Source organism: Meles meles, chromosome 9 (assembly GCF_922984935.1).
Source record: "Meles meles chromosome 9, mMelMel3.1 paternal haplotype, whole genome shotgun sequence".
Taxonomy (NCBI): domain Eukaryota; kingdom Metazoa; phylum Chordata; class Mammalia; order Carnivora; family Mustelidae; genus Meles; species Meles meles.
The window spans coordinates 28,787,349-28,805,221 of record NC_060074.1 but is presented as its reverse complement, the minus strand read 5'-3'; the positions used below and the strand labels follow the sequence as shown (position 1 = coordinate 28,805,221).

At 43.6% G+C, this 17,873-nt stretch overlaps 1 protein-coding gene across 2 annotated transcripts in view; it reads right to left on the bottom strand.

Annotated features, from left to right (window-relative positions):
• The window catches only part of ARPC2 (actin related protein 2/3 complex subunit 2), a 29,691-nt gene extending 12,234 nt beyond the window's left edge, over nucleotides 1-17,457 (bottom strand). Inside the window, exons 1-5 of one of the 2 annotated variants that reach the window (XM_046018983.1) lie at nucleotides 17,312-17,457; nucleotides 17,016-17,097; nucleotides 8,725-8,759; nucleotides 7,292-7,404; nucleotides 2,955-3,000 (exon numbers count right to left, since the gene is read on the bottom strand). In XM_046018983.1, the coding sequence (XP_045874939.1) occupies nucleotides 2,955-3,000; nucleotides 7,292-7,404; nucleotides 8,725-8,759; nucleotides 17,016-17,089 (268 nt within the window). In that variant the 5' untranslated portion in view covers nucleotides 17,090-17,097; nucleotides 17,312-17,457. Of the gene's footprint in view, nucleotides 1-2,954; nucleotides 3,001-7,291; nucleotides 7,405-8,724; nucleotides 8,760-17,015; nucleotides 17,098-17,298 lie in introns of both variants that reach the window. The other variant, XM_046018984.1, reaches the window with a different exon arrangement.
• Nucleotides 17,458-17,873: the final 416 nt, after the last annotated feature.

Here is a 17,873-nt window from a genome sequence, read left to right as displayed (position 1 = left end):
AAGGGGGCACCTGTGTATGCTATCAAGCTATAATAATATGAGTTACGTATTTTTCTCTGATGGTTTAACTGCCAAGTGCTAACACAAAATCAGCAGCTGGGTAGCTTTTTTAAAAAAAAAAAATAAGGTATTTTATTTTATTTTTTAAAAGATTTTATTTATTTGACAGAGAGAGAGATCATAAGTAGGCAGAGAGGCAGGCTGAGAAAGAGAGGGGGAGGCAGGCTCCCCGCTGAGCCGAGAGCCCTATGTGGGGATGTGGGACTTGATCCTGCAGGATCTCAGGGTCATGACCCAAGCCAAAGGCAGATGCCCAACCTGCTGAGCCACCCAGGCACCCCGCTGGGTAGCTTTTTATTTATTTATTTATTTTTATTTTTTTAAAGATTTTATTTATTTATTTGACAGACAAAGATCACAAGTAGGCAGAGAGGCAGGCAGAGAGAGAGGAGGAAGCAGGCTCTCTGCTGAGCAGAGAGCCTGATGTGGGACTCGATCCCAGGACCCTGAGATCATGACCTGAGCCAAAGGCAGAGACTTTAACCCACTGAGCCACCCAGGTGCCCCAATAAGTGAAATATTTTTAAATAAATATATAAATGGTTATCTCTCAAATAAATAAAGAAAACCTTTTTAAAAAATAAAAATAAAAAGGGTGGCTAGACCGGGGAGGCCTTTGGGAATATTTACAGCACATAAATTGCCCAGAACACAGTAGGTCATCAATAAATGGGACCCAAAGCCAAGTCTGCTGACCACTGCCTACTATTCTCCCTCTTTACAGCATGTCAAGTATGAGTTCCAGCAAACATGGCTGGGGAAACTGATTAGCTAATCAAACAATTAATACAAGGCAAAAAGCCTACAGGTGGCTTTGTAAGAGTATCTGTACATTACCAAGGGTCATTTCATATTCTAGGTAACTGCTGGGAATAATTTTATCAGAACCGTATGGAGTATCTTAAACATTTATACTTCGTCACTATTTAATTTTTTCCCAAGCGCATTTTGGAGGTATGTTTTTTGTTGGATCGAGCTTCACTGAGAACATGGGCTATCTAAATCTCTGTTCTAGATTGTGCTGAGCATATTTCTGGCACTCTAATACTAAGTAATATCAATCATCACTCCATTTTGGGCACCTGAAAACCAGAGAAGCAGACTACAGGATTAAAGATTAGATAGAAAATGAAAATATATGAAGTTGAGCTTTGTTAGTTTTAAGAAGCCAAATAAAACAAAGTAAAACTACAGCTCAAGTCAGACTCTAAGGCTTTCATATGATGAAAAGGAACATACTGAGGATAGATTAAAAGAAAAAATCTAGTATAGCCTGGTCAGACTCCCAAAATTGCCTCTATAAACCCACAGAAAAAGAGGAGACACATCACTTTCACACGTATTTATACTTTGCACTTGTATGAACACAAGGTCTGCAATCTGGCAATGGCCTGTGCTTTTAGCAGGAAGTAGAAGAAAAGGCTCAGGGACAGAAACATTAGTTCTGTGTTACACTTCGGTGGTTCTGGGAGATTGTAGGATCTGAGCTGTGTCAAGCATGCCCAAGAGTTCCAACATGATTTTTTCTGTTCTAGTTCTGTTTCTTTCTTCTCTCTCTGAAATTCCTTGAATCCCCTTAAAGCCTATAGTGTTGCTTTTTTTTGTTTGTTTTTGTTTTTATTTCTTGATATATTTCTACCATCTATTTGGGGATGCAAACATTCCAGTATTCTTTACGGACGGTAGTCAATACCCCCACCCACAGTATCCCTAGTAACAAGTTACGTCCCAAAGATATCATTCTGTATTTGGTATTTTGTTTCCACAGCATACAGAAGACTGGGGAAGGTCTTCTATCGGGACTGACCAGGGAAGGTCTTCTATCGGGACTGACTGGGGAAGGTCTTCTATCGGGACTGGTGAGGCATGTTCACATTATAAAAATGAAAACAGGGGCGCCTGGGTGGCTCAGTGGGTTAAGCCGCTGCCTTCGGCTCAGGTCATGATCTCAGGGTCCTGGGATCGAGTCCAGCATCGGGCTCTCTGCTCAGCGGGGAGCCTGCTTCCCTCTCTCTCTCTCTGCCTGCCTCTCTATCTACTTGTGATCTCTCTCTGTCAAATAAATAAATAAAATCTTAAAAAAAAAAAAAAGAAAACAAATAAGCAAACAAAAACCACACAAAGGCTGGGGGAGGATATAAGCTAGTGAAAGTAACAGCTGTGAACAGAGAGATGAACTCTCCTTCTTAGAACAATTTGCTAATCGAAGTACCACAGAAACAAAATGTTGAGTAATATGTTCAAAGGAACTTAACTACTTGGTCCTCATCAGGGGGCCCAGCTAAATGCAGAATCTGAGCCCAGCACTTATTCACAAGGATGAAAATACTGTTCAGTTTTTCTGCTTTAAATTTCCTGTAAAACAGCAGGAACATAGCTGTTGTATTCAAGGAAGGCCATGGTGCTTTTCAATTCCTCTGGCTGTGAAGAGGCTATTTATTCTTTATTAAGAAGAATGGATTAAGAGGAGGGACTGAAATTTCTGTTTCGTGAAAATGTGAGAACAGTTATGTTTCCTTCTCCAAAAATGCAGAGTACAGAAAATGGTGTTATTAGGGGCTGGGGTGAAAACCAGTGTTTGCTCAGTCTCAAAAGGCATTTAATCACCATGAGCAAACAAAAGGGGTCCACTGGTTGTAAGTCACTTGGCTCCACCACATAAACATTAAAAATGACCCACAACAGTTTTGCAAACGACACTGTGTACCATTACGGGACAAAGCAAAGTCCCTTACAAGCTATTTTTATGGAGAGAGCAGAAGTGCGAACTGGGATCAGGCAGAAATATTTGTAAAATGCACAGTATTTAAATGAAATGCTTTGGTTAAAAAAAAGCAGAGTACAAACAGGACAGGTCTCTTTCCATGTCACCCCACAGTTGCATTACTACATACCTGATTCGGGATTTACCAAGAAGCTCCCGTACACCCTCTTTAATAACTAGAAAATACAAAAACAAATGTTAATCCAAATGTCATGATAATGTCATTATTTTTAAAGCACTATATTTGCCAAGCTCCTTCTAAATCAGAATTTTTCATTTGGTGGATGGGACACTGGATACACAAGGGGAAGCAGATACATCTGAGCTACCAAGCCAGTCACTCATGGAGTGGTAAATCCAAAAGGTTAGGGGCACTTGGGTGGCTCAGCTGGTTAAGCATCTGCCTTCAGCTCAGTTCACGATCTCAGGGTCCTAGGATTGAGCCCCTCACCAGGCTCCCTGTTCAGTGGGGGAGAAGGCGGGGGGCTTTTTCTCCCTCTCCCTCCTACTCATGCTCTTTCTCTCGCTTTCAAATAAATAAATAAAATCTTAAGAAACAAAACAGAAAAACCAAAACCTTGTTAAAAAAAAATCCAGAAAGTTAATCTAGGATCTGTTTTTCAATCCAGGCTCATCTTTTAACTTTTAGGAGTTGGTCAGACCTCTTTTATGTTCTCTGTTCTCCTCCCGACCATGTATCCCACACAATCACTTTTGTTTTCAAGAGTGCAAAAGGATGCCAAACCCAAGTGAGAGTAGATTATGTTAGTTATCAACTAAGTACAGGCCGAACCAGTAACCCAGGTGAGTGAAAAGATAAAGGCAGAATTGCTGGGAACAGATTCCAGTCAGCCTGCTTATCTTGAAAGCCTTAAAATTATTTAGCTCATCGGTTTTATGACAAAAGACAAGAGATCACCGAACCACATAGCCATTTATTTATACTGGTGGGTCCACAGAAGGCTGTACTCTCTAAATGCCTGCCTGCACGCCGAAATACTTGCTACTGGCTCCTCTCCGGCTTTGGGGAGTAAATGATAAAACAAGAGCCCTTTATACACCTTCCTATTTCTCTGTCAGAGTGACTGCTTCACCTGGTACAAACTGCTCCTAGGCTGACAGTTTGAGAAACAAAAACCTTCTGGAAGGACCAGTTCAGATTTAAATGTTACATAGGCTATGGTAAACCGTAAAAAAGCAGCTATCTGAGGACAGAAAAACATAAACTTTAGAGCTGTCAGAACTTAGTCACTTTTTTGGTATTTAGTAGTCTTTATATGTTTAAGAGGCAAAACAGACATGGTTTACTCTTAACCCTCACTGAAAACACATTTAGGGAGGGAAGGTGTCGTCGCTATTCCACAAGAAGGGAAAACGGAGGCCAATATATGTGACAGCAGTACAACAGGCTACGGAGCTCTGTCTATAGACACTTAGTCAATTTCTCAACACTACCTCACCACAAACACACTCACGATCCTCTGTAATTTTCTGGGATACCAAAAAAAAAAAAAAAAAAAAAGGATACTTCATCAATGACAAGTTACCAAATTAAAAGTTAACAAAAGCATGAACTTTTGTTTTAATTGTAGGAGTTACACATGCAGGTTTTACAGGATTCCATCAGCCAAAGAAAAGCAGCACCAAGTGCAGGCAGCCTAGAGGGGAGCCCCACGCGAGCAGGCCCTGTGCCCACTCATGCCTGCATATGGGGATTGGCAGTAAACAGAGCCAAGTGAATTCTGAGGTTTTCTTCTAATCTTACTTTCAATGCACCCTCTAGGTATTTAAAAAAAAAAAAAAAGCGTAGCAGCAAACCACATATGGCCTATTTGAAAAAATTATCACACCGCGAGGTTCTTTGCTTCCTGTTCTTAAATACTCTTTAATGTTCCACACATTTATTTCACCACTTTCCTACAGCTGGAAGAAATTCTCTATCTGCAAACAATGGAAAGAGAACAGGCCTCAGTTCTGACTGTGTGGGCACATTGGTTTGTATACAGGCAAACAACAAGTAATGTCACACGCAGTTCCGTCTGGTGACCATAAAGCCGCTGTAGGGTTGTCTCTTTTACAGAAGAGGAACTGAAGGGAAAGGTTAAGGTCAAAGAGTTTGTTGGTGGCACAGAAGATCTCACCTTCAGGTGTCCTACATACCACTTCTAAAGTTCTGAGGCGGCGGGGGGAATAATGGGCACATCCCAGCAGAATCTGAACTAGCATGTGGTCTCTGAGCTACAGTACTGCACCGGGTGGACTGTGGGTACTTGGAGGAAGGGGAAATTAGATTGTGGAAGAAAAAAATACAGCTCTGAAGATTTAGTTTAATTCCAAGCTTAATATTCTGAGATCTGAGAGCCAAACCTACACTGTTTCACCCCTCTGCTCCTTCCACTTGGCAAAACCAGCCAATGCTTCCCTGTTGATTTCACCTGCACTTTTAACCATGATTCATTTTCCACCGAGTGCCCCCTCTTTCAATCTGACACCAGGAGATGGGTGGAGACAGCCCATAGGTCTTCACCATCAGACCTTCCCGCCCTAGCAGCAGAGGCTTTCTGCCTTGAAAAAGGGCCTGGGCAAAGCAGTAAGCTTCCTCTGGTTATCGCAGGCTGGTCACTGTTTAACCAAGCCGGAGAGCCCGGCACCGGCACCGGGCACTCCACTCTGCTCCAAAGCTCTGAGTGTTACTTGCTCCACCCACGTGGGCGGGTGGGGTTGGTTCTCTGACCCTGTGGGAGCTACCAGAATAGCACTGTGTTGGGGAGTTCCAGTGTGCAGAAGGCACAGACTGGAAAGGAGATTTAAGAAATCTATCTCTAACGCTTTCTTTCCCTTCCAAAGATTACTATCATTGCGCCTGCATCTTAAAAAGAGAGGACTGGTTGCGGAGAATGATTACACAATTTTGAGTTGTCTGTTCAAAGCTTTAACAATTCTTTTCAGGCTGTCATTTTATGGTAAATCAAAAACAGGGCCACTTTAATAGACACTTGTTCCCTTTTGTTTTTAATCTGGTAAAGAGAGGAGTTGGCTACTTTTCTAGAATGATCCTTATGTTTTATGAGACTGCGTCTTCCTCCTGAAGCTTTTCTTTCAGGTAAAATCACCCCGAATACAAATTCTCTAAATATTTCCTCTTCCCTTGAATAGGCAATTCAGAAAAGGTTTTGGCTCTTCCCCTGAATTTCTGGGACAGATCAACTGCATATGAATAACTAAAAGAAATGACTGCTTTGGCCTTGGGATCATAATTGTTTAATATCAGTTTTAGTTTTTATACCAAAGTATTACTGAGATAAGACTTTGATCTTTTTTCTCAAACAGACTTTTCATTGCATAAATTTTAACTATTTCAAAAGCTCTTAATTAGAAAGAAAATAGAAATGACCATATCTTTATTCACCAGATTAAGGAGAACCTAGCTTGTTAAAACTAAAAGATATCTGAAAACTGATTCAGGAACTGAGTCATACTTCCTGCTTTGAGACCCAACCACAACGTATGCACACTGGTGTAACAGCATTTTCTTTCTTCCATAAATGGCTCTCCCCAGAGCAAATATAGTTCAACAGGAACCAAACCTGCTCCTTAAACTATAGAAAGAAGCTAGTGAACAAGGCATGGCCACCAAGAATTTCAAAATGCATGGACGACCTTTCTTATTTCCCCTATGGTAGTTATAAGGAAGAAGAGAAACTTGAAGCAGCCAGCTCTAAAGAAGTTTAAATCAAAAAATTTAAAGGGTAGATCTGTACCTAAATTTCCAGAATGAGAAATTAAGACCATAAACTTTAATGGCCAGAGCTATATACCTGCTTCACAATGTTACAGAAATCGAATGGAACCCATCTCAGTCTTGAGACAGCTATTTTTTAAAAAAAGATTTTATTTATTTATTTATTTGACAGAGAAGGAGGGAGCACAAGCAAGGGGAGTGGCAGCAGAGGGAGAAGCAGGCTCGATCCCAGGATCCTGGGATCATGACCTGGGCCAAAGGCAGTCGCTTAACCAAGTGAGCCACCCAGGCGCCCAAGATAGCTATTTTTTAAGTAGGCTACACAACGTGGAGCCCAATGTGGGGCTTAAACTCGTGACCCTGAGATCAAGACCTGAGCTGAGATCAAGAGGTGGATGCTTAACCAACTGAGCCTCCCAGGTGCCCTATGACAGCTATTTTTTTTACTGGTCTAAGAATGTATTGTTTGGTGCATTTTTTGGGAACTAAAGTTATTTTTGTTTTCATTGGTTAGGGAACATCTTTATTTTTCTAGAGTAATAAACAATAAGCAAAGACCCAAAGCTTTTTCTGAAAAACACCCTTCTCTGTAACATGGGTCGAGAGTCCCTGGTTAGGTGAGCAAGCTGTCCAGAGTGGCCATTGTCACAGACCTTCTAGGAGTGGCAAGCTGCCAGTAAGGTGAAGAGGAAACAAGAGACCCAAGGAAAATGAGTGGAACATACCTCATCAGCACCATGTGCCTGAAGTTCCTTGTAGAATTTCAAAGAAATACTGACCATCACTTTTGTTTTGTCTCCATTAGGATTTGAAATATGATAGAGGACTCCATCGAAATCTATGAGGGAAAGTAAATAAAACTGCTTAACTTGGGAATGGGAAAGAAGATCTCAAGGTGCCTGCCTACCTTGTTACAGGCCACAAGGAGGTCCTCCTTGGAAGCAGGTGTATGTTTAAAGCCATGCAGAAAGTCAGCAAAAACACTGGGACAGAACTGTCAAGTACTGATCTCTTTGTTCTCTTCTAAAATTACAAAGCTATTCTTACCTTAGTCACAGCTTGGTACTTAAAGTTTTTTTTTTTTTTTTTTTTTAAGCCTTTGTTGTGATGTATTTTAAAGAAGCTACAATATAACGTAGAATGGACTCCTAGCCTGCCCCATGTGATTTCGACAATTATCAATACATGGCCAATCTTCTTTCATTTAGACGCCCCCCCCCATGATTTATTCTAAAGTAAATCTGAGACATACATCATTTCATCCATAAATATTTCAGAATGCATCTCCAGATGATAAGGAAGAATTAAAAAAAACAACAAAAACAACCCAACACAGCTACAATACCACTGCCATGACTAAACTTTTAAGAACAGCTTCTTAATGTCAAATATCCAGTCTAGTGTTCAAATATTCTGCCTCAAAAAAAAGGTTTTAAAATACTGTCATGCTATTTGAATTAGATCCAAACAAGGCCCCCACACTGCATTTGGTTATTTCTTAAGTTTCTTCTAATTTATATCCAGGCCCCCCTCTCTTTGGCTTCTATCTTCCTACAGAGAGGACTTAACCCTGTGTAGTTCCTGACACCAGGTGCTGAGTGCCATCACTTTAGGGAGATCTGGCATTGCTAGTTAGTGGTGGGAGGGGACAGGGATGGTGCCTGGTTTCCAATCACAGCACTTCAGAGCTGCAAAAAGTTTTCCAAAATCTAGTCAAGTACCCTCTCTTTACAGAGGTTTGTAAACCTCCTCTGTTTAACTCCTTAAAGTCCACAAAGCAAGTGAGTAGTATCAACAGAATTTTTTATAGGGACTAGAAAACAGTAACCTCTCTCTGACTTGTTGAACAGGCCTCTAGTATTATCCATGTTCCCCACTACTCTAGTGCTAGGCAAACTGAGATGAAGGCTACTTGAAGGCAGTAATTTAATATTTCCAAGTTAAACTGAAGTTTACACCACAACATTAAGCCCCAACTTCTAAGATATCAGCAGGTAACTTCACATACTTCCATAAATCCACAAAATGACCATCTAAAACAAGACCTTGAGAAGACTTGTCAATCAAGGGACAGTACTCCAAATCTCCAAACTTATTTTAGGAATGAGTTTTCTATTTTTATATTGTGCCTTAACAGGGCTGAAGTAAAGACACTTACCTGCAAATGTTACTTCTACTGCTTCTGGCTTATTACTGCAAAACAAAAGAACAGTCTTTCAGTAAAGACAGCTATATTGCTGCTTGCCCCCAAGGGGACTTGCAGACTCCTGAGCTCTGTTCCGGATCGGAGCATTCTGGACCAGTCTTATGCTTACTGCTGACCCTGAGACCGCAACTCATTTTCTCATGTACCTGAACCTTTGGGCTCACTTAAGGTAGAGGATAGAGAAAAGCAGCAGGACAGACAGTTTTTGTTTTCTAGCTGCTGTCAAATCTCTGCCATAGCTGGTGCTTATTAGCTTCAGTTCAGAATTCCTTAAGACTGTGATATGTATGTCTGTGTATGTGAACTACAAAATGCCGTCTTTTGATCAATGTCTCTCCCACAGGACAGTAGTGACGGACGTGGAGGTAGTACACTCTGCTAAACAGAATGCAGAATGGTTTTAATCCACTAAAGAAGGGATAATTCCAGGCCATAAAACAAAACAGGAAGTTCTTTTTTTTTTTTTTTTAAAGATTTTATTTATTTGACAGACAGAGATCACAAGTAGGCAGAGAGGCAGGCAGAGAGAGGAGGAAGCAGGCTCCCTGCCAAGCAGAGAGCCTGATGCGGGGCTCAATCCCAGGACCCTGGGATCATGACCTGAGCCGAAGGCAAAGGCTTTAAACCACTGAGCCACCCAGGTGCCCCAGGAAGTTCTATACCATTTCAAAGACAATATGTAAGTCTTCCTACACATCTTTCCCTCTCCCTTAATGTCACCAAAGTTCTCACCACTCTCCTTCACGAAGCCCTCTTGGACTGGTTCTACCCTAGTTTTGTTCTGGAATTCCTGCACTGCACTTACATAGAAAGCAGGGCACAAAACAACACTGCAAAATCACTGGGGACAGTCAAGACACCAAGGTTCCAGCTTTAGCTTTTCATCAGGACCATGTTTTCAGACCAATTAACACCTGCACACCTCAATTTCTCACGTCTTTTTTTTTAAATAAATAAATTAATTAATTAATTTGACAGAGAGAGAGAGAGAGAGAGAGAGAGATCATAAGCAGGCAGAGAGGCAGGCAGAGAGAGAGAGAGAGGAGGAAGCAGGCTCCCCGCCGAGCAGAGAGCCCGATGCGGGGCTTGATCCCAGGACTCTGGGATCATGACCTGAGCCGAAGGCAGAGGCTTAACCCACTGAGCCACCCAGGCGCCCCAATTTCTCACGTCTTAATTCATCTATAAAATGGGAGAATACAAGTGATCCTACCAACCTCACTGAACTGTTAAAGATAAAGCAAGAGAACAGATACAAACAACTCATCCTGGAAGGCAACGCCGACAGCCTGATACTTTCTGTGCAGCGCACAGCTCAGCCTGGTACAGAAACTTCCATTTGATAAATGCTGCTGAGTTATTACCTAGAAGGCATGACATACATCCTAGCTATAAACAATAATGGTCAATTAACCTCCCATGAAGCAACGTTATGTGATTTCCCCACTTCTCCTCAAAGCCCAATGGTAGGAAACAAAAGAAGACTCCACGGTTTTATCTCTAATGACCTAGGTCTCCAATGATTCCGCTTTGTTTTATGGACCAACAGACAAGACACACACATTTCCACATTTATCCTTGCCTAATTTGCTCAAGACCTCACCATCAAGTACATCTTTTTTATACTACCTCCACTCCCTTACCTGTACAGGGAACCATGACTGAGCCGCCCTCTAGGGTTGCTGGGAAATAATGGAATACACAGGGTGGTGTATGCGTGTTAAAAAGTGCTGCAGATGCTACGTAGTTACTCTTCCAGGAAACTGGTTTTTATGAAATGCTAGCCCTGCTGAAAAATCAACGGATACAAGTCATACACGGATTGCACTCTACTCGTGCACAGCCATCCGTGTGCGGTTTAGGAAAATCAGTCCGGGAGACTCTAAGAATCAAAGCACCGAGTGGGTTTATGGAGAAGCAGTGAGTTCAGAATATGATGAAAAGAGCGACATGAAACCTTCCATTGCTTCTGACCTTTCATCTGAAACTACAGCCAGGAGACAAAGACAATGAATGGCCAACCACAATTCCTCAACCTCTAAAAAGCAAGAGCAAAGCAAGAAGGAGAACAAATATTCATCTAAGGCTCACTTGCACGAACCATGAAGAGGCTGCACAATGGCAGGAAGCACCGAAGTCTGTTTCCTTGGGGAAGGGTGGCTATGCCAAAACGTCAGGGTGGAGGCCTGTGAAAGTCCACATGGCGTCACTTAGTAGGTGGCTGGGTTTTTGTTTTTTTTCTAATCCTTAGGCTTTAACTCAGCGAAGGAAGGAATGAGTTCCTCATTCTCCTACTCCATCAAAGATGGAGAAAAATTAGGTATAAATAAAAAAGCCTTAGGGTTCTAAGCTATAAACATTAAAAGAAAAAAAAAATTTTTTTAAAGTAGGCTCCATGCCCAGCGTGAAGTCCAATGCAGAGCCTAAATGCATGACCTTAAGGTCACAACTGAGTAGAGATCAAGAGCTGGATGCTTAACCGACTGAGCTACCCAGCTCCACCCCTCCCAATCTATAAACATTTTAACTGAAATTCTGAATTTCTCTAGGCTGTCAAGTTCCCTAAGGACAAATCCCCACTGGGAGAAGTTGCTTAGGAAGAGCTATACTAAGAGGTTTGCTGCCTGACTTGGGAATATTTGTCAAATAACCACCATCAATATTTTCGTTTACGCTTTATGGCTGCACAGTAGGTTATAGAGAAGACAGGCTGTAGAGGAACGCATTTGGCCAAAGGAGTCTTCTGGAGAGGTGAGGTGGGAGTTAAAAACTCTGTGCCCAACAAAGAGAACAGATCAAGAGTGAAATATACCAAACAGGATGGTATCAATTCCAAGACCAGGTGTTTGTTATTTACTTTTTCGGTTTAAAACCATGGAGCTAGAGGGGAGTAAGACTGGTCTGGGGGAAAGTGTACCACTTTAACAAAATCAAAAGATAGATGGATTAAGTTATTTTTTTGTTGTTGTTTTACCATCTGCTGAAGTTTCAGATGCTGGGAATGAGTTTAAACACAATAAAAGCAAGTCCTTCAGAGTTGACTATTCAGCTCAAGTCCTGTCACTTACTGGCTATAAACCACATTCAGTGTTGCTCAGATACTGCTAAGCCTCAGGTTCCTTTTCTAGAAAATGAAGATTAAAATGTTTGTGAAGACTAATTGAGATGACATGTGTACAGGACAGTTTCCCAACCAGTGTCTTGTGACTAAGTTACAGACATGCTGAGATAATGATCCTCACAGCCCTCAGAGTAGCCCAATAGCAGGATCTCTAGGCTAGCAGGATCACTCAAATGTGCCACACAAATACTATGTTCTGTGTGTGACCCACTGTAAGGTTAGAAGTCACCAGTGAAAGGTATCCGCACAGTGCTTAATGCATTATGTCTACTCTCTCCACAACTCCCAAGAGCCCTAGTCTCCTCAACTGTAAATGGGAACTGCTGCCACACAGGCACATTCAGAAATCAAATGAAGTTATGTTATTAAAGCTTATAGCACACTGTCTAATATCACAGACAGTGATCGATGAATTAGTTTTTCTTCTAGGTGGAGTCAGAAAAGACCAGACTTTGAAGCCATGGCTGGGAGAAGTTGTGGGATTGTGCTAACTCCCAGAATCAGGAACTGGTCAGCACTACAAGAACCCCATGAGTATCAGTGCTGTAATGTCTAGAATCCTAGAACAAATCAGCTAGATAAGTCCTCAGGGTTACCGACTGGATAGCACAGACCACTAAAATATATTCAATTTACTCAGATGGGTTTTGAAAGTTATTCTTAAAATCCTTAGGAAAAATTTTCTTCTCTTCTTTTCACAAGGAAGCTTCTAGAATGTCACCAATCAATAAAGAACTCCTGACAACTGTATTTTCCAATCCTCTTTTCTCATTAAGGATTTCAGAGTTTTTACTCCTGAATGCATCCAATTCCCCATTTGGGAATTTATGTGCCTCTTCTATTTTCCCCTTCTATGAGCTGAATGAGAAATTACTGAATTCTGCTATCTCACCAAAAGTTTCGATCACTCTGCAGTTAATTCCCCTATAGGGCTCCCATCAACCTATTTGAGCAAAGACTAAAAAACGTGGCCCCTACTCTCTGCTAAGCCAGACTCAAACTATGGAGAGCAAAGATGATCTAAAAGCTAATTCATGGGGCGCCTGGGTGGCTCAGTGGGTTAAGCTTCTGCCTTCAGCTCAGGTCATGATCTCAGGGTCCTAGGATTGAGCTCTGCTTTGGGCTCTCTGCTCAGCCGGGAGCCTGCTTCCCCCACTCTCTCTACCTGGCTCTCTGCCTCCTTGTGAGCTCTTTCTCTCTGTCAAATGAATAAATAAAATCTCTTTAAAAAAAAAAGCAATTTTTTAAAAAGCTGATTCACACAATATCAGAATAGTGATAAATTAAGCACCTAAAGAAATTAAGATTTATTCCACCTGGCTTCATCCATTCCTGCAAGAGAATAGTTTCTGAGTTAACAGAACTGTTCTGAGTAACATATACAGTGAGGATGCTGGGAAAGAAAGATGACCAAAGTGATAGGCCCTGCCCTTAAAGGAGTCATCTGTTTCGTGGAGTGTAGCTCTGGGGCTTCACGCACAAAATGGTGCCAAGGTCAGAAGGCAGACAACCTATGCAACTGTAACAACCTGTAAAGACCAACCAGACCGTTCCATTTCTTCTAGATGCTTCTTGAACAATGTCCCAATTCCAAATCACTTCAAACCAGTCTGTCTCCCTGAGGACACATGCAGCACATTTAGGAATGAGAACAAGGTATCAGCAAGATTTAATTTATTCCTTTCTCAAATTTCTCCTCCCACAGTCCTTGCCCACCCCAACTGGCACCTCTTGCTTACTGAGCTTCACTCCCCCTCACATAACCACAGAGCCCCCACAACGTGCAGAGCTGTGGCAAGGAGCCAGCATGCACTTAAAAGCAACAGCAATTCGCATGTGACAGCATTTCCTCAATTCTGGACTCCAGGCTCTAAGTTCACAGGCCTACCTTCTGAGGCTGAGGTTCTTGGTATGTACACAGTAACAAAAAAATTATATTAATTTGCCAGATTACTTTTGTTTTAATTGGGCATCTGGGTAAGAATTCCTAAATGAAAAGGCAATGCTGTTGACAAGACCTGCGTGAGTTTATTGGTAGTGCTGAGCACGGCTTCTTAATCAGCATATTCTCTTAGCGTGTAGGCTGTCAATGAGACAATTTACCAATAATTACCATTTTGAGACGATATATGAACCGTTCCAATAAGCCATTTTCCTAGGAGTGTGGTAGGAAAACAGAAAGCAATTTGTTGGAAATGAATCTTGGGCTTTGTCCGAACTGCCTCAAATTACAAGGTGATTATACCTAAATGTTCAACAGTTTCGATAACTGTTTTACCCAAAGGAAGTTGAGACTCTTAGTAGGATGTCACAGGCAAGAGGATTCAGCAGGATGGTCTGAGGTGTCATTTAAAAAAACAAAAAACCCTCAGGAGGAAAATTACTGCAACTGTATTCTGAAGCATGTACCACAGAACTATTTTTTAAAACTATCTCACGCTTGCATTTTCAGTAGCTGCAACAGTGCTAGTGCTGTTCAACAGAACTTTCTGCAATTATGCAAATGATCTACATGTGTGCTGTCCAAATATGGCCACTACTAGAGACATGTGGCAACTGAGCACTAGAATCGTGGCTGGTGTGAGGAACTGGATTTTAGTTTTATTTCACTTTCTTATTTAAACCTAACTAGCTACATGTAGCCACTGGCTATTATACTGGACACCAGAGAGCTGTGAGATTTACTCTGGAAGAGGCCGCTCAGAACCGGATTTCCCCCAATGGGTTTGCTCTGAGAAGCGTAAAGCCCAGGGCAGCTCTCTCTCCCAGCAGGTTCTCGCACTGGCAAAGCCTTTCCAATTCCCAGGGTTTCCCCTCCAAGCTACTCCCCTTCATTAATGTATCTCTGCCATCTCCACCCGCACACACCTCACCCTTTAGCTCCTCTGTAACTTCTGCCAATAGACTCTCTCAGAAGGGCCTCCTTTCGCTGTTTCTGCTTGGTGCTGAGCACTGGTAGAATCCTATAAATGTTTGTGATTATCACACTAGTCATTTTTTGCTGGAAGTTCTACTGTAGTAGGCATGCGCCTCAAAAAATCCGTTAACTACTTCACTGCTGCCTCACGCTGTATGCCTGGAAACTGACAGCAGGCCTAGAAGCCAGTTTCTGATGGGAGGGATGTGCAATCCCACCGACCTCCTGCTATCAGGGTCTCTTCAAAGATTTTCAGAGAGCTTTTCAGCAGAGTATGTTTTGAGTCCCCTTACTTAAAGTCACATTTTAAAGGGAAGACAGCCACAGTAAAAGCCAAAACTTGCTGCCCTGCCCAATAACCAACATTGCTGTAACAATGTATTTGTTAAGAAATGTCCCAGAAGTTCTAACTTACGCTTCCAGACTTGAGTGCTTATTTTAATTCCTCTGAAACAGTACTTTGTTAAGAGTTAATTTTCTAAAAGTTAAAGAGCTGTCGTTCCGGATAATGGGCTTCATTTTTGAATCACAAATAGATATGAATATACTTCTACACTACAAGGCATGCTTCTACTTGAAAATGAACAGGCATTTATCTTGTAGATCAGCTTATAACCACACAGGTCTCATTCTTTGCTAGTCTGGACTCGAGAATGCACTTAACAGGTTCAGCTGTGAAAATGCAGAAGTTAATTTAACTTCCTCCTCTATGCTACACTGCTCAAAAAAAAGTACCCAGCAATCACCCAAAATAAGACTCTGAGCTGATTCACTCAAACATTTAAAAAGCAAAGGGACTGGTAAGTGAGACTGATGACAAGAAGCAAGTTAGCTTAAAATCTAAGCAACTGCAAGCAGGTAACAGGCTTCTTGTAAGCCTTACTTCAACGAAAGCCATGCTTTACAGATAACATCTGAGTCCTTATAAAAGAGATAGGAGACAAAATACGTTCAGTTCAGGCAGTGGGTTAGAAGTATTTTTTTTAATGCCTCCAAACCACAAGTTCATTATGAGCACTTAGAATTTCCCCTGCACCAATCCTTTCCCCTCTGCCGATTTCCAAGCCCTGACTTTCCCATGACTAGATCCCACTTCCCAGAAAGTTTGCATTCATTTCCTCAACTGTGCAACCAAGAGGCGAAGGCCCAGCCTCGCAACGGGGAAACGAGGCAAACGGACTGGCTACAGGCCACCGGAAATTAGAAGCTAAAACCAGGTCCCCGGCTCACGTTTTAAATATTAGAAAAGCAAAGCAGCTTTGGGGAAGGGAGGTTGTTTTCTACAGATTCTTGTGTTTCACAGAGAAGGCAGCCTTGGAAATATGTGCTAACCTACCTTTAAAAAGGCCAATGGTAAATAAAGGTTATCTGAGAACTTTATAGACTTTGGATGCTCGTAAGTGTGTACTTGGGCCAGGATTACCACATTAAAAATCACAGACCAGGGGTCTTGTATAAGAGTTTAAAAGATAAACGGGTGGAAAAAGAATTATAACCTCAGGAGAGAGATAAGGGAGGGTGTGGATGGGGAGACTACCAGCTTTGCTTGAGAAATATATTAACAAAATGGCCAGTGTGTCTTACAGTAGGTTTCGGGGAAGGGAAACTAGACCAGTCGCGTTTTTCCGAGCTGCAAGACTGGGTGTGCTTTCAGTCTAGCCTCCAGCATCTTTAGACGAAGAGGTGGGGGTGGGGCTGGAGAAGGAGAAGGCTGGTGGGGATCTGGGCCTGCATCTTCTTCCCTCCTCTAGTCTTGGAAATCCCTGAAAACTCCTTCCAACCCAATCCCAAACAGGCTTTCTTGGGGTTCAGAACCCAATCCCAAACAGGCTTTCTTGGGGTTCAGAACATGACGGGGAATACAGAGGGAAGGGATCCCCTGCTTGCTCCAGAAGGCAATGGGATCCTCCAGCCGGAGTTCCGGCCCCAGCTGCCCTCACGTCCCACAGGTCTCCTGCCCTTTGGCACACGCGCTCCAGTCCACTGGCCGCTTCCGCATCCTTCCTCCGAGCCTCTCCCCACGCATCTCTGCCCCTCACCCCACCGCGCCCAGTAGCCTCCCACGTTTACCCGGCCGAGGCCGTCCTCACACCCGGCCAGGTCTCCCACCTCATCCCTTCAAGTCTGGAGGACTGAACGACACCCAGGACCACCCGGGTCAACTCTGCCTCCCCCGCCACCCACCGGCCCCGGGCGCGCGCTCACCCGGCGGCCGCGTTCTCGAACTTGAGCGCGAGCGTCTCCTCGATGATGCGGTTGTTCACCTCCAGCAGGATCATGGCGGCGGCTGCCCCGGGCAGGGGAAGGAGAAACAAGGGAGGGTGACGGTGGGTAAGGGAGGAAAGGACTGAGGGAGCGGCCCTGCTGCCCCGTGAAAGAGGGGGGTTGGGTGGGGTAGGAGGTCAGGGGAAAGGGAAGAGGGACCAGGGTGGGGGGAAAGGGAAGACGCGCGCTCGCCCTCGCACTCACTCGCTGTGGAGACACCCACCCACCCGACCGACCTGGCCCCCGAAGCCTGAACCCGCCTGCCGAGCCGCCGCCGCCGCCGCCGCCGCCTCACCGACAAGCCCGGTCCCCGCCCAGCCCCCGGCTCCAGCCGGCCACTTCCGCTCTCACACCCACTTCCGCTCGCTGCCCGGACGCGCGGCCCCGCGGCGCCATTTCCGCTTCGACCCTTCGTGCACGCGCACGCAGGGGCGTCACGGAGGCTGGGCTGGCGCATGCGCGACCCCGCCCCTACCCTGGGTAGGTTTGACTTTCTCTTAGAGCCCCTCCACCCCTCAGGTCCAGTTCCTGCAAGTTTGTCTCCCTGTTGGCTGTCATTCTCCGATGCCTGCCTCACTGTCCAGCCCCTCCCTCCCGCTCATCGCAGAGGTTCAGCTCCACCCTTCCGGTCATGTCATTTCAGAGACGCCGCGAGAATCTCCTTGGCTTTCAGCTTGTCCATGTGCCCCTTACTCATGCCACACTGTTGGCTAGCGGTGCCATCACAAATTCATTTCTCGAACAAATATTTAGCGGGCTCATGCTCTATTCTGGGAGTGCAGTGGAGAATGATACTGA